Here is a 22,918-nt window from a genome sequence, read left to right on the forward strand (position 1 = left end):
TATTATGATGAAAATATTAAATTATGTATATTTAATAATTCGAAGCACTATTCATGGTATAAAATGTTTTCTTGGTGGTAGATTATGGCTTATTTTCTTTTTGCTTATATGCACATACTAAATGTTTAAAAATGATTAAGCATACATTTACTAATATAAATATAACAATAAATATTACTTTACAGAAAGGACATCACTGTGGGTTTTTAAGATATTCGACCCAAGTGGTTACATTTTCAAAGAGAAGCATCTTTTCTTTGACATTGTTGGCGGCACAGGAACAGTAAGCCCTGCATTTAAGATGAGGCTGCTTTGGGCTTTCGCTGGGCATTTACCAGCAGGGCCCTGCTGGGAAATTCACAAGAGCTTCCTTGGTCTCCTTGGTGACAGGGATATGTACTGTAGTGAGGAGCTGTTGTTTAGCTTAGGGACTATCCATTACCCCTTCTGGGAACAGCATCCAGATTTTATTTGGGGGAATAGTGGTCCCCCAGTCAATGGATGCAGCGCAGGTGGGGCTGCTGAACCCCTCCCACAAGAAGGAGGGCTTCCAACTAACCTGACTGACCATCCCCCTGATAACAGCGATTGCTCAAGGGTGGGCATGCGCCTTAAGACTGTGCGGCTCCAAACAGGACTCCTGCGAAAGTTATTTGGAATGAGGTGATCTCTCTCTGCCGCAGTTTCTAAACTGAGAGGTTATAAATCTTTATCTGTTGGTGAAATCCACTAACAACAACAACAAAAAGAGTTCAGAAATGTTGTTAATACTTTACATGTTATGCCTCCCGTCTAGCATTTATTTATTTACTTCTGCAGATGAACATGTGTTTCTTAGGTTATGACCCACGTCTATTAATCCTTTTTCTACCACCATCTTCTCTTTTTGTTGAATGAATGAAAATGCAAGAGAAAATACTTAGGGGAAAGAATACACACCATACAGTTTTATATATGTCCGCTATATGCATCAGACATTTCTCTCTAGAATAGCAGGTAGTTGGCAATAAAAGCAGGAAGAGTCTATGACCCTCTGGAGTCAAGCTTGTAATGAGAAAGTCATAAGTAAGAGAAGGTCAGCTACTCCAGTTACAAAACAAAGCACTGGTGAAAAGGAATAGTTCAAAAGAGCAATGAACTATGCTAGAAAGGAAGTCAGGTGTGTTTGCTTCTGTTACTGGCCTTTGTGCAAACTCGGAGAAGCTACTTAATGTCTCTAATCTTCAGTTTTCTTATCTGCTAGATGTAATTGTTGAGCTATCATGTTGGACAAATATGAGTGAAGAAAGCCCCTTCCTGCTCCTTCACTCCTGCAAACATGTTTAAGTGGTCACCATATCCATTCTCAACAAGCCAGTCCAAGACCTCTCAATTCTCTTGAGCAGTCCAAGCCCAACAGTGAAGCCCACCCAAGAGAGCTGGGTAACAACTAGGTTCTTTTCAGCTCTAAAACTCCATGACTTTACACAGGGACTTTCCCATAATTATATGCTCACATTTGCTTCTTTTTGTGCTAATTGATGGAGCTCATGATATTGAATAAATTTCATTGATTAAAATTTTTCCCATGCTTTTAAAAGTTATTTCCTTATGGAAAGAATAATAGAAATGAACATAGATAAAAACCATTCTTTTTGTAAAGATTAAAATTTGGAACTTGAAAGATACCCACAAATTTTCTAAAACTGTTATATAAAGCAATTAGTCTGTATTTCCTTCTAACACCATACTAGTGGGCTTGAAAGAATTAGAATAAATATAATTCCAAATTAGAAAAAAACAATTTATCTAGAGATAGGAAATTTATTTGGCTTGATTTTTTTTCAATTTTATTTATTTTTCTTTTTTATTAGTTTCAGGTGCACAAGACAAAGTAATACTTAGACGTTTATCTTTTATATCCCTCACACTGTGTGAACCCCCCTCCCCACATCCACTATCTCTCTGACATTGCACAGAGCCATTACATTTCCACTGTCTCTATTCCTAATGCTGTACTCCGCTTCCTGTAAGTATACACATACAAACTTGTAGTTGACATTCATTATTATTCAGCTTCAGCTTCAGGTGTACAATGCAGTGATCAGGCATCTACATCATCCCTGAGGTGGTCTCCCAAATGGGACAAGTGTCCATCGGATACCCTACAAAATCTTTATAACATTATTGATTACATTCCCCAAATTAATTTTCAAATCCCGTGGGCATCTTGTGGTTATTGACTGTTTTCTAATCCCCTCACCTTCCCCCTTATCGCCACCCCCCTCCCATCTAGCAACCCTCAGTTTTTCCTCTATGTCTCCAAAACTGTTTCTGATTAGTTCATTCACTTATTCTTTTCTTTAGATTCCACATATAAGTGAGATCATATGGTATTTGTCTTTCTCTGTCTGACTTATTTCACTTAACGTAATGTTCTCTAGGTCCATCCATGTTGTTGCAAATGGTAAGATTTCTTTCTTCTTTATGGCTGCGTAACACTCCATTGTATAAATGTACCACAGTTTCTTAATCCAGTCATCTACTGATGGGCATTTCAGTTGTTTCCATGTCTTGGCTATTGTGTATAACGCTGCAATAAACATAGGAGTGCATAAAGTTTTTGAATTAGAGTTTTGGATTTCTCCGGATAGATACCTAGGAGTGGAATTGCTGGATCGTAAGGTAGTTCCATTTTCAGATTTTTGAGATACCTCCATACCGTTTTCCATAGTGGCTGTACCAATCTGCAATCCCACCAACAATGCACAAGCATTCCCTTTTCTCCACATCCGCGCCAACATTTGTTGTTTGTTGATTTATTGATGATAGCCATTTTGACTGGGGTGAGGTGGTATGGTATCTCATTGTGGTTTTTATTTGCGTTTCTCTAATGATTAGTGAGGTTGAGCATTTCTTCATATGTCTGTTTGCCATCTGTATGTCCTTTTTAGAAAAATGTCTCTTCATGTCCTCTGCTCATTTTTTTATTGGATTGTTTGTTTTTTTGGAGTTGAGTGAGTTTTTTATAAATTTGTGATATTAACCCCTTATCAGATATATCATTGGCAAGTATCTTTTCTCATTCAGTAGGGTCTCTTTTTGTTTTATTGATGGTTTCCTTTGCTGTGAAAAAAATTTTTAGTTTGATATAATCCCACATGTTTATTTTTTCTCTTACTTCCCTTGCGCGAGGGGATATATCAGTAAAGATCTTACTCTGGGTAATGTCTGTGAAGTTTCTTCCTATATTTTCTTTTATTTTTGTATATGGTGTAAGGAGGTGGTCCAGCTTCATTTTTTTGCATGTGTCTGTCCAGGTTTCCCAGCACCATTTATTGAATTGACTGTCTTTACCCCACTGTACATTCTTGCTTCCATTGTCGTAGATTAAATGGTCATATAGGCATGGATTTATTTCTGGACTCTCTATTCTGTTCCATTGATCTATGTATCTGTTTTTATGTCGGTACCATGCTGTTTTCATTACTGTAGCCTTATTTGACATGTAGTATAATTTCATGTCAGTTACTGTTATACCTCCCGTTTTGGTCTTATTTCTCAAAATTGCTGAGGCTATCTGGGGTCTTTTATGGTCCCATATAAAGTTTAGGATTATATGTTCTATTTCTGTGAAAAACGTCATTGGTAGTTTGATAGGAATGGTGTTGAATATGTATATTGCCTTAGGCAGTATGGACATTTTAACTATATTAATTCTTCCTATCCATGAACATGGTATGTGTTTCCATCTATTTGTATCTCCTTTCATTTCTTTCTTCAGTGTCTTATAATTTTTTGAGTACAGATCTTTTACTTCTTTGGTTAAATTTATTCCCAGGTATTTTATAGTCTTTGAAGCAATTGTAAATGGGACTGTTCTTTTAATTTCTCCTTCTGATGCTTTATTATTGGTATATACAAATGCAACTGATTTCTGAATATTAATTTTGTATCCTGCTACTTTACTAAATTCATCTATCAGCTCTAATATTTCCTTGGTGGAGTCTTTAGGGTTCTCTAGATATAGTATCATGTCATCTGCGTATAATGACAATTTTACTTCCTCCTTACCAATTTGGATGCCTTTTATTTCTTTTTCTTGTCTCATTGCTGTGGCTAGAACTTCCAGCACTATGTTGAATAGAAGTGGAGAAAGTGGGCAACTTTGTCTGTTCCTGATCTTAAGGGGAATGGTTTTAACTTTTCCCTATTGAGTATGATGTTAGCTGTGGGTTTATCATGTATGGTCTTTATTATGTTGAGATATGATCCCTCTATTCCCACTTTCTTAAGGGGTTTTTTATCATACATGGCTGCTGGATTTTATCAAATGCTTTGTCTGCATCTATTGATATGATCATGTGACTTTTATTTTTCATTTTGTTAATGTAGTGTATCACATTAATTGATTGGCGGATGTTGAACCACCCCTGCATACCAGGGATGAATCCCACTTGATCATGGTGTATGATCTCTTTAATGTATTGCTGAATTCTGTTCACTAATATTTTATTGAGGATTTTTGTATCTATGTTCATTAGAGATATCGGCCTGTAGTTTTCTTTTTTTGTGGTGTCTTTGTCTGATTTTGGGATCAGGGTGATAGTGGCTTCATAAGAAGTGTTTGGGAGTCTTCCCTCCTTCTGGATTTTTTGGAAGAGCTTGAGGAGAATAGGTGATAATTCTTTTTTGAACGCTTTGTAAAATTCACCTGTAAAGCCATCTGGTCCAGGGCTTTTGTTTGTTGGGAGATTGTTGATTACTGATTCAATTTCCCTGGTGGTAATCAGTCTATTCAGGTTTTCTGTTTCTTCTTGAGTTAGCCTTGGAAGGTTGTATGCCTCTAGAAAATTGTCCGTTTCTTCCAGATTGTCATATTTGTTGGCATATAGTTGCTCATAGTAATTTCTTAAAATTTTTTGTATTTCTGCGGTGTCTGTTGTCACTTCTCTTTCATTTCTGATTTTATTAATTTGGGTCCTCTCTCTCTTTTTTTAATGAGTCTGGCTAAAGGTTTGTCGATTTTGTTTATCTTCTCTAAGAACCAACTCTTGGATTCATTGATCTTTTGTATTGTTTTTCTGGTTTCTATTTCATTTATTTCCGCTCTGATCTTTATTATCTCCTTCCTTGTACTCTGTTTGGGCTTATTTTGCTGTTCTTTTTCCAGATCCCTTAAGTGTGAAGATAAACTGTTGATTAGTGAGTTTTCTTGTTTCTTTAGGTAGGCCTGCAATGTTATGAATTTCCCTCTTAGGACTGCTTTCATGGCATCCCATAGATTTTGGGTTGTCGTGTTTTCATTTTCATTTGTCTCGAGATATCTTTTGATTTCTTCCTTGATCTCCTGGTTGACCCATTCATCATTTAGTAACATGTTATTCAGCCTCCATGAATTGGTGTGTCTTCCAGTTTTTTTCCTGTAGTTCATTTCTAATTTCATAGTACTGTGGTCAGAGAAGACAATTGGTATGATTTCAATTTTCTTAAATTTATCAAGACTTGTTTTCTGGCCTAACATATGGTCTATCTTGGAAAATGTTCCATGTGCACTTGAGAAGAATGTGTATTCTGCAGCATTGGGGTGAAATGCTCTGAAAATATCGATTAAAGCCAAGTGGTCCAGTGTGTCATTTAAGGCTGTTGTTTCCATATTGATTTTCTGTCTGGAAGATCTGTCCCTTGTCAGATGTGTGTTGAAGTCCCCTACTATGATAGTGTTACTGTTGATCTCTGTCTTTATGTCAGTCAATATCTGTTTTATATATTTAGGTGCTCCTATGTTGGGTGCATAGATGTTTACTAGGGTTATGTCCTCTTGTTGGATCAATTCCTTTATTATTATATTGCGTCCATCTTTGTCTTTTAATATGTTCTTCATTTTAAAGTCTATTTTGCCAGATATAAGTATTGCAACTCTAGCTTTTTTCTCATTTTCATTTGCATGAAATAGCTTACTCCAACCCTTCACTTTCAGCCTGTGTGTGTCTTTTGATCTGAGGTGAGTCTCTTGTATACAGCATATACAAGGGTCTTGCTTTCTTATCCAATCAGCCACCTTATGTCTCTTGATTGGAGCATTTAATCCATTTACATTTAAAGTGATTATTGATAGGTACATAGTTATTACAGTTTTTAAATTTGTAGTTAGATTGTTTTCATCTTTCTTCTATTTACAGAAGTCCTTTTAGTATTTCTTGCATTGCTGGCTTGGTGGTAATAAATTCCTTTAGCTTATTCTTTTCTGGGAAGCTCTTTATCTCTCCATCAACTTTAAATGATAGCCTTGCTGGATAAAGCAATCTAGGTTGTAGGCCTTTGTTTTCCATCACTTTGAGTATCTCCTGCCACTCCCTCCTGGCCTTCAATGTTTCTGTAGAAAAGTCATTTGATAGTCTTATGGGAGTTCCCTTGTATGTAACCCTCTGTCTTTCTCTTGCTGCTTTTAGGATTCTCTCTTTGTCTTTAACCTTTGCCATTTTAACTATAATGTGTCTTGGTGTGGACCTGTTTGGGTTTATCCTGGTTGGAACTCTCTGCACTTCCTGGGCTTATATGTTGGTTTCCTTCATCAGGTTAGGGAAGTTTTTGGACAGTATTACTTCAAATATGTTCTCAATCCCTTGCTTCCTCTCTTCACCTTCTGGTATTCCATTATGCGCATGTTGTTGTGCTTGATGTTATCCCAGAGGTCTATTAAACCATCTTCATTGTTTTTTATTCTTTTTTCTTTCTGTTGTTTTGTTTGGGTGATCTCTGCTAACTTGTCTTCTAAGTCGCTGATTTGATCCTCTGCTTCATCCAACCTGCTGTTAATTCCTTCAAGTGAGTTCTTTATTTCAGTAATTGTGTTCTTTATTTCTAACTGGTTGTTCATTATGACTTCTCTATCCTTCTTTATGTCATCTCTAAGCTCCTTAAACATTCTTATCATCAGTGTTCTGAACTCTGTCTCTGATAGGTTGGTTACCTCTGTTTCATTTCGTTCCATTTCTGGAGATTTCTTCTGTTCTTTTATTTGGGACATGTTTCTTTGTTTCCCCATTCTGTCTGACTCTCTGTGTTTGCTTCGATGTATTAGGTAGATCCCCTAGATTTTTTGCTGGGTTATCTTATGGAGTATGTGTCCTTTATATTTGACTTGCACTACTTCATTCTTCTCCTCTGTGTTTGCTCCAAAGGTGACTCTTGTGTTGTGTATATTGTCCTGTTAAAGAAGATCTTTAATTGCTTCTCACTTGTGAGTAGGTGGGGTTAACTCCTAGGCTGACTATTTGTGAGACTTGGGTCTGCCCACCGCAGGGTGTTCGGTTTTGTGAAGGTTGACCACTTAAATGTGGTTTGGCCTCTATGGGCTCTTGTGCTTGTAGAGAATTCCCTCTGGGTGTGTCACTTGTAGGTCAAACTGGCTTGATTTTTTTTTTTTTTTTTTTTTAATGTTTCCCCTTTTCAGTAGACTTTATTTTTTAGAGTAGTTTTAGGTTCACAGCAACATCGATTGAGCAGAAAGTACAGTGACTGGTAGACTTTCCCAAATAAAATTTCACTAAGTGCAGTTTCCTGAAATGAAGGGTTTTCTGACTCAGGTTTAAAATATTCTAATTATTGAGCCATGGACTTGGACACAGCACACACAACAGCATTGAAATTGTAGTTCTAAATTCCTTCAAAAGGAAACTCATAAAATTTACAGAAATAATTTTATTTTATAATTAAAAATGATCTGTATAGGTTAATACTCTTTTTTCTTCATTATTACTCTCTCTACATAATTATTATCCTCTAAATCCTCTTGGCTGAGATCTCTTGTTGCCCGTATAATTCCTTTTTATTGCTTCCTCTCCTATAATCCTCTAAAACTTTGAAGTACGAAAAATTTGTCTTCCCATAAGAGTTAGACATTATTCTATTCTTAAACAAACAATATTGGATATATCTGTTTTATTTCAAAATTGCCAGGCATTGCTCAGAGCTGCTGTAACAAAGTACAACAGACTGGGTGGCTTATACAACAGAAATTTATGATCTCATGATTCTGGAGGCTGGAAGTCCCCAGCGGGATGTTGGCAAGGTTGATTTGTAGACAGCTATCTTCTCCTGGTGTATTTTCATATTGTCTCCCCTGTGTGTGTCTGTGTGCTCAAATTTCCCCTTTTCATAAGTACACCATTGTGGGATGAATTATGTCCTCTAAAATTGGTGTGTTGAAGCCCTAACTTCCTCAGGAGTATATCAGAGTATATCAAAATGTGACCATATATAAAAATGTGACCATATTTGGAGATAGGGCCTTTAAAGAAGTGATAAAATTAAAATGAGGTCTTTAAGGTGAGCTCAAATCCAGTCTGATTGGTGTTCATATAGAAACAGGAAATGAGGACACACAGGTATCTACCAGGGGCACGCACACAAAGGGAAGACCATGTGAGGACACAGCAAGGAGAGCACAGGAGAGAGGCTTCTGGAAAAACAAATCCTACCAACATTTTGATCTTGGGCTGCTGATTTCTAGAACTACAAGACAGGAAATTTCAGCCTAGCAAATTAATGCACACATTAATTAGTACTGGACTAGGACCCATCCTAATTACCCCATTCTAACTTGATTACCACCATAAAGACCCCATTTCCAAATAAGGTCACATTCTCAGGTACTGGGGGTTAGGCCTTCAACATATGAATTGGGGGGAGGGGTTGGGGTCAGAACTCAACACATGACACTCAGTGTAGGGATACCATTTAAAATGTAAATTCCATCAGATGAAATGTCACATAATTACTTAGGCTTTTTTGTTTCTTAAAGTCCCAACATTCCAGTTGCATTAGCAGGGTGCAGGATGATGGTCTGAACTCCATTCAACATGAGTCTTTATAATGCATGTGACAAGAGGATGGAATGTGAGGGACAAAATGGCTTTAAAATAAAATACTAATGTTCTTATCTACTCCAAAGGGGAGACGTTTTGTTAAAGTGCATCTCTCAGCCCCCTTTTGTATAAAATCCTCATAATATCTCTGACAGATGGATATAGGCAGAAGGCACCTGGCAGTTCTGCATGCCAGTACCTATACCATCCTTCCTCCCCGAGGCTTCTCCCCCACCTTGAAGGGGCTCTTCTCACTTATAACAGGTACCCCCGGAGATTCCTTTGGGCTGTCACCCATTAATTCATTCATTCCATATTTGTTTACTGAGCACTATGTGTCAGACACTTTTGTGGGCCCTGGGGATGCAGCTGTAAACTACATGAGATCTTACCCTAATGCAGTTCACTGTGAGGGAAAGGAAACAGGCCAGCTGCATTGTGGGTAAGTGCTATGGAGCTGGAAGTACCGGGTGCTATGGGCATATATGCTCCCAATCCAGACGTGGGGTGTCCGGGAAGGCCTCCTAACGGAATGATGGTTGCTGAAGGATGAGCCAGGTGAAGAATTGAGCGAAGAGTGTGCTAGGCAAAGGGAACACACACATCAGCTGGCATTTTGGAATGCTTGCTGGGTTTCCAAAGGAAAATGATGATCAATGAGAGTGGCAGAGGATGGTGGGGCAACAAGGGTCAAATCTAACTCCATGAAGGAGCTTAGGGACCCGCTTAAGGACATTAGGACTTGGATAAAAGGACACAATCAGAGCCCGGAATGGGCTGCATGACAAGTATCTGCCCAATACTAAATGCACAGATCCGGCTAGTCCACCTCCACCTCTTGGTACAGCGTTTATCCTCCAGATAACATCACAAATGTAGGAAATGATCCTTGTCGAATTGGACTTAATGAAAGATAAGAAATCATGTAAATAGCCATCAATTAGGAACTGATTAAGTTGTGATACATCTCTAACGGATAACTGCCAGTGGGAGAGGGGAAGGGGTTGGCTTAATTGTCACTCTTTAGTATCTTTCAAATTTTGTGCCATGTGCCTGTATTGTGAATTCAAAAATAAGTAAATACAATTTATTTAAGTGTATGACAATCTAAGTGTCTGACAACAAATTCATGAACTCATTCTAGAAAAAGTGCTACATACATCATTGTTGAATATCACTACAGTCACCTTCGAAGTACTCCTCTTGGGAAACTGCACTGACGCCAGCACCTAGTCCACCCTTCAAAGCAATTTTGGAACTCTTATTCTGGAACGGCAATTAGACCTGTTGTTGTATTATCCTTGATGTCCTGAATGTCACCAAAATGTCTTCCTTTCAATATTTCCTTTATCTTCAGGTAAAGAAAGAAGTCACTGGGGGCCAGAGCAGGTGAGTAGGGAGGGTGTTCCAATATAATTATTTGTTTACTGGCTAAAAACTCCCTCACAGACAGTGCCATGTGAGCTGGTGCATTGTTGTGATGTGAGAGCCATGAATTGTTGGCAAAAAGTTCAGATCATCTAACTTTCTCACACAGCCTTTTCAGCACTTCCAAATAGTGAACTTGGTTAACTGTTTGTCCAGTTGGTACAAATTCATATTGAATAATCCCTCTGATATCAAAAAAGGTTAGCAACATCATTGCAACAAGTTCATGAACTTAATTGTCAGACCTCATATATAATATCAGTTACTTTAGTGCCAGTGATGTTAGTGTGGTCCCATGATTTAGCTTCTATTCGTGTATGCAGTTGGTGGCAACTCTATTATCAAAGTAAGATAGAAAAGCAGTGGAGGTAGGGTAGGGGGACACGGTTAAAACGAATGTTCAAAAATATTCTATCGCAGGAGAAGAGATGGCTGTTGAGAGCTATTTTGGCTTTGAATCCATTTCCTGAAAACTGGCCTTTAAAATAGGATATTGTTGGTAGAAATGTTGATTTATCTACTTAGAAGCACATATAGAAGACTTTAGAAGGGATCAAAGGTAATAGTCTTTGGTTCTTCTCAGTTCAGAAAGGCACTCTACATTTTTACATGATCCCTGTAAGAAGGATTCATGATGTCGTAGTCAGAAACAGATCTTATCTCAGAAGAATTATTTCCCCTGTGATTGGATTTACTTTACTTTTCCTTGCAATGTTTGTTCCCAAAGTTGGAAGGAGGAAGTTGGACTTCCAGGGGCTTTCCAGGGCCAAGTACACTAAGAAAGACTGAATCAGGGCAAAGTGCTCCTGAGTCAACCCCAACAAAGCTTTTTTCTTCTTCTGATAATGAAACGTTTGGTAAAGGAGGGAACAAGAATAAGGTTACCATAAGCCCTGCTAGTAGGAACCAGTGCCTGTGGTGAAGTCAGTGCTTTCAGACACTCTCTGCCTGATTTGATCATGCTTTTGACAGCATACATATAGGTCAATGAAGGAACAATATGTCACATTTGGGACTGAAAGGTAATACAACCAATAAAGTAATAAAGGCAACAATAACTGTTGTCTTAAAATAGCATTCTAGAAGTTTTAGTTTCAACTGGGCTTTGCATTATCCAGCTTTCGTTTGGGGAGGTTACACATTTATTCCATCCATGCTGCTCTTCCTAAATTGGACACACTTTTTTCCTTGGAACTGCTTTTAAAGTTAATTTTAAAGCCATGCTCAAAAACTGATTTTCAATTTTTAAATCTAAAATATTTCCTCTGATAATTACCAATATTATGTGAAAACTTGCTATATTATTTATAAATACATGATGCATTTTAATATAAATTATATATAATGTAGCTACATGTCTCTGCATTTATACACACATGCACACACACGCACAAGCACAAGCACACACACACTCAGGTAAATCTCTCAAAGCACAAAGAGAATGCTGTGGAATATGAAAATGATTTCCAAAGAAAATTTCAAAACTTATTTTAAATAATGACTGCATCATGGATATAAAAACTGGAGTTCTAAATTTTACTGATTTGAAGAAAACTGCACACAAAGACATGTGCTAATTGTAAAAAGCAGACATTGTGATTATCTGATAAATTAGAAATTATGATTAATAATAACCACCTCATCTGGTAATTTCAAGCCAAACTATTAAAAAGACAACGTTTCAAATTTGAGAATAATAGGTTAATTTTCCATTTTAAAAATTACCGAATGCCTTATTTCCTCATGGGACACAAACATACATTTATGGCTTAACACAAATTAGAAGGTCATTTAGAGTCACAATATTATTTACACGAACATTTTAGAAACCTTTGTTCTGTTTTTAACCTTAACACTCATATATTCATCTGTTTGTACGCAATCTGAAAAACTTGTTGACTAATCTGACTGAAAGTTAGCCATTGCAGCACATTTTCCAGACAATAGTGAGCCAGACAGTTCTCCTTTGTTTAACCAGAAAAAATGTTCTAGGTAGAAAGTACTTGTCATGTTCATTTTTAATGCTATATGTGATATCCTGGATCCGGACATGGTTGCTGAGCTGTTGAAAATGGCATTGCATAGAGAGCGAGCTGTGTGTCGATCTTCTCTTTCACCTGCTGACGAGCTTTCTGCAGCTGTATTGCAGTCAGGAAACATTTGCTTACAGGCTAATTTCAGGATGGACCGACTGGTCATTTCCTGTTCCACGAGTGATACAAATGCTGGACTAATAGCCAGGAAATGTGGATCTATTCTTGTTTCTGCAATAACAGGTTGGGGGTGCCGAGTGGGAGGCTCTGTTTAACCCTATGCAAGAGCAACATCAGACTAGATGACTATTGTAATTCCGCTTGTTCTAAAATTGACTGAATGTATAATCATGTGAGAGTATTGCAATGCCCAAAGCGGTTAGGTAGCCAGAACAGATACAAGGTGGGGATAAATGCTTCACAGAGATGTTTAATTGTAGGCAAAGTAGGTAACACCTTCACTAAATAAGATTTCACCTGTTCTGGGAAATCTCTCTTTGCCCAAATTATCCTTCTTAAATTGAATTTCCAGAATTAGAATTGTTCCTTTGGCTTACTGCTTCAACTGCTACCATGTCAATTTGTAAACATATCTGAGCCTTATCGGTCAGGTAGAGTCCTGGGGAACCAACATAATGACGTGTGTTTTATCCCTGTCCTTGCTCTAGTGAAGATCTCTAAACATTTTGATTCAATTTCCACCTCATGGCCCAGTGGCTCTGCCCCTCTGCTGGGTAGTATTCAACAGTCTGGCTTGAGCAAAGGGTGGCTGTCCATCCTAAAGAGTTCAGAGAGGACTGGACATGTCTGTCACACAAAGTTAAGTGGCACTTCAGCTGTAGGTTAACAGGCAATTGTGGGCCGATGTCACTAGGATCCTCCCCAGGTGGCATCAAAGAGGACAGCTTTCAGCTTTCCACCTGCAGTGCTTTGTTTCCTGGTGACTGGCCAGGAAACGGCCCGGGGCTCAGCCTTTCATGGCCCCCAGAACGGCAAGCTCAGGGCTCAGTGTGATCAAAACTGGACATTTCTCGGGGCTGATTAAACTCCAGGCCATGCAAATGCCCCAGACATGGTTATCTTAACTCTCCCTGGTCTGACCCCTTTCATTTCTCCACTTAGACCTGGTATGGAGATGAAACGGAGAAGCACTACTGGAACTAGGTTAGGATTTACCCAAAGTTTGTCTAGGTGAACAGGCTTGGGAGAGGATGGTTCACTTTACCAGCAACCCCGTAGGTAGATGAGTCTATCCACAAGTTCTTCCTGGCTGTCTAGCAAGGATCACTCAGGATGACGTGAAGCCAGATGGCTCCTCTCTCCACGCGGGCAAGCATTCTCCACTGGAGCTATGGCACAGCGCCCTTCTGCAAGGCCCAACAAGCTAGCCCAGAGGAAGCCCCATCTCACTCGGGATCTGCTCTCAACAGCCTGGTGGAGTGAGTCCTCTGGAGGCTCGGCCCCGTTAGCCACTTGCGGAGACGAAAAGCGAGACCTTCTGCTGGGCGTCATTTTCCAACATTCACAGCTACTGGCAGCAGAATCCAGACATCCTCACTTCTAGCCAGTTCTTTCCCTACATGAAGTCCCTCCTGCACAAGGCATATCGAGCTGTTGGGAATGCATCTGGAGGTGGAACTAGTATCAAATGGGTAAATTTTCCTAATGTTTGCTACCACAGCACCCGCAGCCTGTGGTGCTCTGCCACTTCTGTTTTCTTAATGTTGGTTCACTATTACAGGTAAGCAATCTCGAGTATGAATGATCTGAACTCATCTAAATATATGAAGTTGAATAAACCTCAAAGAGTACAGTGTTTTAATGGACGAAGGTGTCCCAAACACACAAAGTTACTACACTCTGATTTTTTTTTAAATAATCTATTTTCATATTTCTTTATGAAGGTCATACCTTCTCCCTTCACATTTCTGTTCTGGCCTAATTTTTTAAATATGTATTTATGAAAAGACATTTTGTATGACATCAAGTTGTGCTAAACTAAACTATTATTTCATCATTATTTTTTAAGAAATCCCTTCAGTTTAGAAAATAGTAAAACATATTCACACACTAGAGGGAACACACAAATTAAAAAATAGCATAGATGTACAAGTTTAAATCTATAGGTAGCACATTTTTCTACTCCTTTAATGAGAAAATCTTTTATGTCATGTTATTTTTTAAAAATTCATTGTCAACTCCCTCATCATGTCAGAACTGGATTTTGCAAATGATCTTTCATAGTTGTGAACTCTCTCATGTGAATCTTGAGTTACCAAACATTGAAAAATTCCTTTCCAATTTGATCAATATGTATAAGTATTTTCTCTCCTCTTTTTCTCTGAACAGATTATTTGCTTCTCTTGCCTGCAGGGCAATGATTTCCTTAGGATCCTCTGCAGTAGAGCAGTCTTGCCACCAGAGGTCGTGAGTCCTCCATCACATCGTTATTAGGTCTGTCAGGGTAACCACCAACAGCAACCCACAGTATTTTCCCCAAGAGGCAGAAACAAAACCTTATTCTTGTCACAGCGAAAAAATGAAACGCAGAATTTACATAGAATTCTTAAAAGGTGTTTTATCTCCATTATCAGTAACCCCCAGCGGACCAACTTTTACTCTTTTTCTTTCAATAATTTCTCTACGAAAAATGCAGCAGCAAATCATGTCGGGTCTATTTTATCTATCAATCAAATGGTAAATTTTCATAATGTTTGTTACCATAGCACCCGCAGCCGGTGGTACTCTGCCACTTCTGTTTTCTTAATGTTGGTTCACTATAACAGGTAAGCAATCAAGGATCTCTCTAGGGGATTCTAGAACAAGGCAAGGGAGTGTGCAGAGGGGAAACCCTCATAATTACCACAGTGATGGGTTGACAGCGTAGAATCCACACATGACTCCACCTCCTCATTTTACAGATAAGGAAACCAGGTTTCTAAGATAGCAGTGCATTATGTAAACTGAGTTTGAGAATAGAACCCACATTGAAAAATTTTAGCTCAATAATGACTAACATTAAATGACAGGTTACCCTGACAGTACCTCAGAATTCATCCCTCATTAATTTTTCAAACTCCTTCAAAAATGTGTCAGTTTTATTCTTTAACAGAAAAATAAGAGGGATCTCGACGAAAATTCTTTCCTTTCTCTCCTAAAATAAAAACAGAGCTAAACGTACAAGGAGAGGACTCTTCTTGTCATCTGGGTTTGTGGTTAGAACATTTGGTCATGCCCTTCTGTACCATCCTCAGTCAAGGTCATTGTATGGCAATAGACATGCATTCTCAGAGATTTCAGGTGTTTTCATTAGTTATGGGCTTACTAAGGATCATAGACACATGACGTAGGAGATAATCAAAACATAAACATTTTAAACATTCAAATTTAGGACATGGGTAAGTAATGTAAGCATCAAAAAGAAATGATGCACTCAATATTGAATCTAATTACTGTTACCAAAACTGTAAAAAAAATCCTGATTATTTAAAGAAATTTTATCTGTTCTGAACCTTCTCTGATCGTTTCACAAGGACTGAGATGTGTTTTTCTTTTTTTTCTTTCATGATAGCCTCAGTATATATCTAGTAAAAACCTATGTGAGAAGAACGGGCATCCTATAATTCCACATCTTTAAAAGGCTGGATGCGGAGGAAAGTAAGGAAAAGTCATCACACCCCTGGTTTGTCTCTATGGAGAAGTACCTTGAGCAACACTGATCTTCACTTGGACGGCAGCTAGGCAATGAGTCGTCTGTAGTTATGTGTTTACTGAATACTTTTTTGAGGTTGATTCTATCCTTCTGGAAGCTGTGAATTGGATGAATTTCCCATAGTAGGGAATTCACTGTAACTAAATACATTGAATTTGAAGGAAACTCCATCTATTCCTTGATGGATGATAATACCCTTGATGATAAACGATAATGTTTTCCAGCACATGAAATGGAAATAAAACCATTTATTATTTTTTGAAAAGAGGAATTACTGGGGGCAAGATGACCTACCTACTTGGTGAATTCCTTTTAATAGAATTGTGGTTAGTGATTGTCATTCTGCCATTTTTTCAGTGAGGAAGAAGTTCAACAGAACGGCTACTAATTCTGAACATGAAAAGTTGCCAGGAGCTTGCCATCAAGTTGGCTTTAGGTTATCTGCAGCAAACTGCGAAACCAGGAAAAGTACTTCTATTTCTCTACTATATTTCATCTCATTCTGCCTGAGTACAGAAAACATTTCATTCAAAATGCATAAAGGCATCTGAGATTACTCAAATGCACTCCACTCTTATCTAAAAGGTGAGTTTATGAAACTTCATGTGTATCTGTAAGAGTAGAGCCTCTAAAATTTGTGTGATAATGTTTAGAAACAAATATAATAGTCTTACTAGTTTCCCTAGAAATGTGACAAGTCATTTAGATCCATAGGTTTAACCAGTAGTCCCTGGGAGCTGTTCTCTGGCCTAACTTCTTCCTTGAAGGAGACAGTCCTGGGACCTGCTTTGGGACCCTCATCAGTAGTGACAAGGCAGCGAGTGATTAACATCATTAGACATATCTTTCCTGTTCAAGTCCAACAGCCACACTCAAGGGACATCTGTAACTTAAGGTGGAAAGTGATGGCTGCTAGTTATCAAGATAAATGGCAATTCTTCAAGGAGCCTGGGTCACACTTTAGAAAAGAGGGTCAATCTGAAAATTAGTACTTTTTTGTTGAAAAATTTTACAGAACTTAGGGGTGAAATACCTTCATAATTTATTCTGCACATTTTTGAGGAGTTTAGTAATAAAAAGAACATGAGCCCCATTGACTATAGCAAAAGAAGTGCTAGGTTCCCCAGTTTTCAGTGATGAGACTTTCCCAGGAGGTTTCTAATGTTGATAACATTTTTCTCTGGATCCAATGACAAATCTCTTTTCGTCTTTGAAAAATGATAGGATATAGCTATGGCTATGAAAAAGCTGATTTTACAAAACTCAAAGATAATTAAAAATATAAGGTAGATGTTCTACTCATGTCCTGCAGAAAGAGATTAAATCTCATCTTTAGGCCTCTGATGGCCTTGAAAGCATTCAAGCAACAGGGATGAACATTCAAACCTATATTTTTAGATTCATACATTCAGATAAAAGATCAGGAAACAGGAGAAGGCAGGAAAAGACAGCTGCCTTACCCTTCATTTGAGGTCATTGTCTACTTTGAGAACCTGGTGAAAGCTACTGAACTTCTCTAGGAAAAAAATCTATATGCAGGTGAATGAACAAACGTACAAACTGCATAAAATTCCATGAGTTTCTCCAAAATCTTAAATTGCCATTGAGTTGAAAGCATTATCTTGAAGACTCTTTATTGAAAATTTTATGTGAAAGTCAAGTAATTTAATAGCCTATGTCTGGTTAATTTTGGGGCTCAGATTCAAAGGAAGAAAATACTAATATCCCTTCCTCCCTCCCTCCCTTCTCCTTTTCTCTCTCTCTCTCTCTCTCTCTCTCTCGCTCTCTCTCCTCTCTCGCTCTCTCGCTCGCTCTCTCACTTTCCTTCTGTCTTCCAGCATAGAGGAGATACATGATCTCAAAAGAAATCAATGAAGTAGCAAAAACGATTGGTAAGTCATTTTACATCTCACAAATCACTTTCTTTTGTACAGTAGCTATGGCCTATTGATGACGTGTCTTGTGCTCTTCCCTTATCTGTAACCCTTACAGCAAACATGCATCAAGGTATTGCAAACTAATTTAGCGATGAGAGGGTGGCTCAGAGAGAATGCATAGTAAAAATAGGACAAGAGTGCATGTCTCCTAACCTTTAGCTAGATGTTCTTCCTGCAACGCTGGGCGGCATAAGAAATACTCATCCAGCTTTTAGGCAGGTTCTTACTGGAAAACTTTGGTGGACTGTCTCTTGACAGCTCATCACCTGGACTTATGTATGGCTAATAGATAGACATGTAAATAAGTGATCTGGAAATAATTTGATAAATTGTCATACTGAGCATCTCAATATGTCACTCCATTTTAGAGGCGTTTCATACACTCTCATACAAGAAGAGGGGTTCCACGTCTCTTGATACTTATGATGGTGTTTTATTCTTATAACTTGAAAATGAAACAGGCTACAATCAAGCCATCCAGTTATAAGGACAATGCATAGCACTTTCTTACTAAGAGAACATAGGGCAATAGCTCTGAAGATCACACCTCCAGGCAAAGTGTCATGTTCTCACCTGTCCACTCACCATTTATTTAAAAAACAATCTACTCTAATCCTTTACATCTTATTCTATATCTTTGTTATGCAATGCTTATAAATATCCCAAAATTGAACGCTGGTATTGGTGTTTTGCCCAGTCTCAGTCGACATTGTTAATGGGAAATATAAGGTAAAATTGTACTTGGACTTAATTGTGTAGCTCTAATACACACACACACAACTTAGGTAGACATTTCTTTATGGCCTTGTGCTTGCTTAAGATAAAATAACACTTCTCAGAAAACAGACTTGGGATATAAACTTGTTAACAATTTGAAGAAGAGACACAATTTTCCTGGCTTCCTCCCATCATCTGTTCTTAGGTAATATGAAGGCAATGCAGGCAGAACCCGACCCCCTCTAAGTCAAATTTAAGCCTAGCTAATGATTGCCGACATTTTGCCCTGAGAATTATCCTCTTACAAAGTTAATGATGGTGGTCACAGATCGACTCCAGATAAGGTGGCATTTCCAAATCAAGTGCTTTCAGGGCTTCTATGAGGAAAGCATGGAAAACTACCAGGCGCATCAGCGGAAGGAAGCAAACAAACACCACATAATTAAACCACCGTGAGAGGCTGGGTGACAAAACCCTGCCTGCCGTGCACTGTACCTGTACAGATGAAACTGGAGAGTCCTCCGTAGATGACTTCATCATTGTCAGGCAATATAAACGGACACCTCGTCTGAACCTCCAAACAGTATTGCTTGCAAGGAATTGTCTTTCTGCAGTTAAACTGTGCGACTTCAAAGTACTGGGAACACAGCCAGGCTTTGTAGACAATCTGAAAACAAAAAAGCAGAATCAAAAATAGGGCGGGATGACAACAGTTCTGACTCTAATAAAGAACATGCTGTACTGGGAGAAGCATGCTGTGGTTTTAAGTGCATCACAAGAAAACTCTCATTTGGAGAAATATTTACATACTATCAGCTGCAAGTGATAAAAACGTAGCAAGTCTACAACAGAGCAGCCCATTATTTGATTGAGCCCTTAAGAGAATACACAATTTAATTTGATGTAGCTCATGTGAAAAACAGTGGAATTAAGCAGGACCTGAAGTTTTCAAAATCCAGTGATATAGAAAGTAAAGGAGATAATGGACTGCGCCGATACACGGTAGCTCCTTGTTGCAGTGTGCACGGTGAGTCGTTCTCTGAGCTGAGTCCCTCCAGCTATACTTCCAATGGACACTAGATGGCGCTGTGTCCTTTACAACGATGGCCCTGAAGGCAGTGCAGACAATGCCTCTTATACGTAGCTTGAACTCCAGAAGCAGAGAACAAGTAGCAGTGGGAATTTACATCTATGGCTCACATCAAATATATTAAATATCTTATCCTCCGAAAGCCCAGAAACACCCAACCTGGGTGTTTCTCTTAACATACTGTGGTGTGGTTAGGACCACAGGAAGGAAACCTCATCAGAACCACAAAATGGACCTTGGAGATGCTATGATGCATATGAATATTTAACTGTATTTAATATAATAAAATGTGAAATGATTATGACTTCATTTGTTTTTGATAATTATCTAGGAAAATGTTGAAAAATATTTTTATAATATAAAAAAGCTGAATTTAAACTCAAATAACACGACAAAAGTAACCCATCTACACACAGTATAGATCTCTGATTTAGTTATTTCCAAAAACCTTGGTACTGATGAATTCTATTTAATCTGTTCGTAGAGGTACTACTATTCAGGTAAGATTTCATCAACTCTGTTGTAGCAGACAAGTGAATGGTTTACAGTTAAATGCACACCAAAAAATCATAAATACTTGACAATAGCAAGAATAATAGTTAGTATTTATCAACTTTAGGCCCTGTTCTAAGCAAGTTGCATACATTTTCCCCCTATGTAATTTGCAGCACACACACAGAAGATAACTTAGTCATTTTTTGCATACAAATAATAATTAGTAATGAAAGTAAGTGAAAAATCAAGAGTTCAAACCAACATTCTGTGGACTTCCAAATCCTGAACTCCTCATAATTGCTATGTTTAATTAGAAACTTTTTTTAGAAGAACTTAGGAAATCACAAGGAAGTTTCCAGATTAATCTGAAATCAGCAGTAAATTACATGTGCCAATGTCCATTTGGTGTAAGGAAAACTGCATTAAATTTTTTTTCATAACTTTTTACTAGTTTGATCAAAATGAAGCTTTACTCTTTGATCAAAGGTGCTTCAATGGGGATAAAATAGGACACATGTGAAATTCAGATATAATTTTAGATAACTGAAAGTAATTTTATTTGTTGTCATCAATGGTTTATAATCACCATATAACCTAATAGGAAAATATACAAATAATTCGTATTCTTATAGGTCTTTGGAACAATGCACACTTATAAAAGTATACACTGGAAACTGCACTAGAAATAATACTACAATAACTGAGGAAACCCCTAAGATTTGTTAATAGCGTGAGATGTATGGATGAGGGATATAGAGGTAGAGGTGATGGTGATGTCATGTCATCAGAAAGAGGCTTAAAGCATCAGATTCAGAAGAAAGAAAAATGCAATGGTTTCCTAACCATACTTTGGGAGAAATTAAAAATATTTTTCAAAATACGATTTGTATTTGTGTAATATGATAATATGTAATATGATATGATATATCACATTTATGATATAAACTGTAATCCAAGAGTGGTCACTGCCTACTTTGTGATTCCTGGTTTAGATTTCCTTTTTGTTGTTGTTGTTTGTTTTGTTTTAGCTTTTTTTTTGTTTTGTTTTGTTTTTTTAAGGAGGACGCAGTTCACAGTGCTCTATCCAACTGAGGTAACTAGCCATCCCCTAGATTTCCTTTTTAAGTACTAGAGAAAATTGAATGTGTTTATGTATATAGTTCTAACAACAATAAATTTCCATTACAAGGAAAGCTTACATTTTGTGCATTTCTGGGATTCTAAAGATTAAAGTTATCTCTCTTCTGTTAATACCCCTGCAAGATTCCAGAAAATTACATGTATGTATTTTTCTAGGCCAGACTGTTCGCTCCATTTCTCCTCCCAGTTTGTTTTTGCACAATGATTCAAATTAAAATGGTTTCTGAATATGAAGTCACATCTTGTACCTATAAGCTCTATCTTAAGAAACAATCTCTCTTCTCTCACAGATGATGTGGTATCTCATATTGAAGTTTCTTGGGATATAAATATATACCTCCTCTTTTCAATTAGTCTCCTTAGCATCGCCCAACTGGAACAAATCCATTTTTATTCTATTTCAGCTATATTTCATGCTATTTCAGCTATATCTCCTTTGCAGATTTTCAACTTAAAAAACTACTAAGTCATCAAAGCAGGTTTTATAAATATCAAGTAGTAGTTTTAAAGAGAAGTGATCATGATTTGCAGAGCCACTAGCCGAATTCTGAATCGTCCAAGAGACTATAACCTTTCTGGGCAGGTTTCACTGTGTCATCAATTCTTATGATCTAAGTCCTAGATATTTGAAATGCAATGGAGGATTCCTCATTTGAATCTTACATATTTTCTACTTTTTCAGTTCTAGGGATGCAATATATCTGAAAGCTATCAGGGAAAAATTTCATGGGCAGAAAAAGAAAGGTGAGGTGTTTATTGTGGTCTTCAATATCTGAGGGGATTGCTGCTATGTGCAGATGCCAACAGCTTTTCAAATGTGAAATTAGAGGATAAAGCCGAGACAAAACAGACAGGTAAATATCGGTATGAAGAAGAGCTTTCTTGCCAGAAGAGATGTACAGAAATAAAATGGACTGTCTTGTGAGGTCCTGAGTTCTCCATAACTGGAAAAATTCAAATGGAGTTTAGATAACGCTTGCCAATGTGCTGTGAGGGGGATTCTCGGGATAGGAGAGTGAACAAAATAAATGGCTCTGAGATACTTTCCACCTCCCTTTTGGAATTTTTTGAGGGAGGAAAGCGGAGAAAGTTGGACGTTTTACACTGGCAGAAAACTAGAGAAACAAGATGATTAATTTTTAAAGTACTAAAGGATTTCAAACAAAAGCACCTGATGAAAAATAAATATACTTGTTTCCTTTCATAAGAACTCTGTGAAAAGGAAAATCAGAAATCTTTTTTATAATGGCTTAGCCTAGGTACTCACTTTTCTAGGTATCACAGAATGGTGTAAATGATTACAAGATGCAAACAATAATTTTGGGAAGGAACAAAAATGTGTATAAGGTCTCTGGTGACAAATGAATAGCTAATCCACCCACACCCTTCACTGAGGGCTTGTAGAAGCAGTTAACGTTTACCAGCTAATTACGTTCATGAAGGGCATTCAAATGAACCATTCACCCACACGCTCACCTTTGCACTGTACCCCTTGGAAATGACTGTGGAAGATATAA

The 22,918-nt window shown here is 37.7% G+C and overlaps 1 protein-coding gene and 1 long non-coding RNA gene across 3 annotated transcripts in view; one reads left to right on the forward strand and one right to left on the reverse strand.

The window, feature by feature from the left end:
- Positions 1 to 22,918, reverse strand: part of NALF1 (NALCN channel auxiliary factor 1) — a 574,857-nt gene that overhangs the window by 18,751 nt on the left and 533,188 nt on the right. For both annotated transcript variants that reach the window (XM_019731059.2, XM_019731060.2), the window contains exon 2: positions 19,172 to 19,343. In XM_019731059.2, the coding sequence (XP_019586618.2) occupies positions 19,172 to 19,343 (172 nt within the window). The remainder of the gene's footprint in view (positions 1 to 19,171; positions 19,344 to 22,918) is intronic.
- LOC141571022 (uncharacterized) lies at positions 13,065 to 17,994 on the forward strand. The gene is made up of 4 exons (XR_012495490.1): positions 13,065 to 14,764; positions 15,882 to 15,967; positions 16,380 to 16,607; positions 17,861 to 17,994. It is a non-coding gene; the product is annotated as an uncharacterized LOC141571022 (long non-coding RNA).

Source organism: Rhinolophus sinicus, linkage group LG04 (assembly GCF_036562045.2).
Source record: "Rhinolophus sinicus isolate RSC01 linkage group LG04, ASM3656204v1, whole genome shotgun sequence".
In the NCBI taxonomy this organism is placed as follows: Eukaryota; Metazoa; Chordata; class Mammalia; order Chiroptera; family Rhinolophidae; genus Rhinolophus; species Rhinolophus sinicus.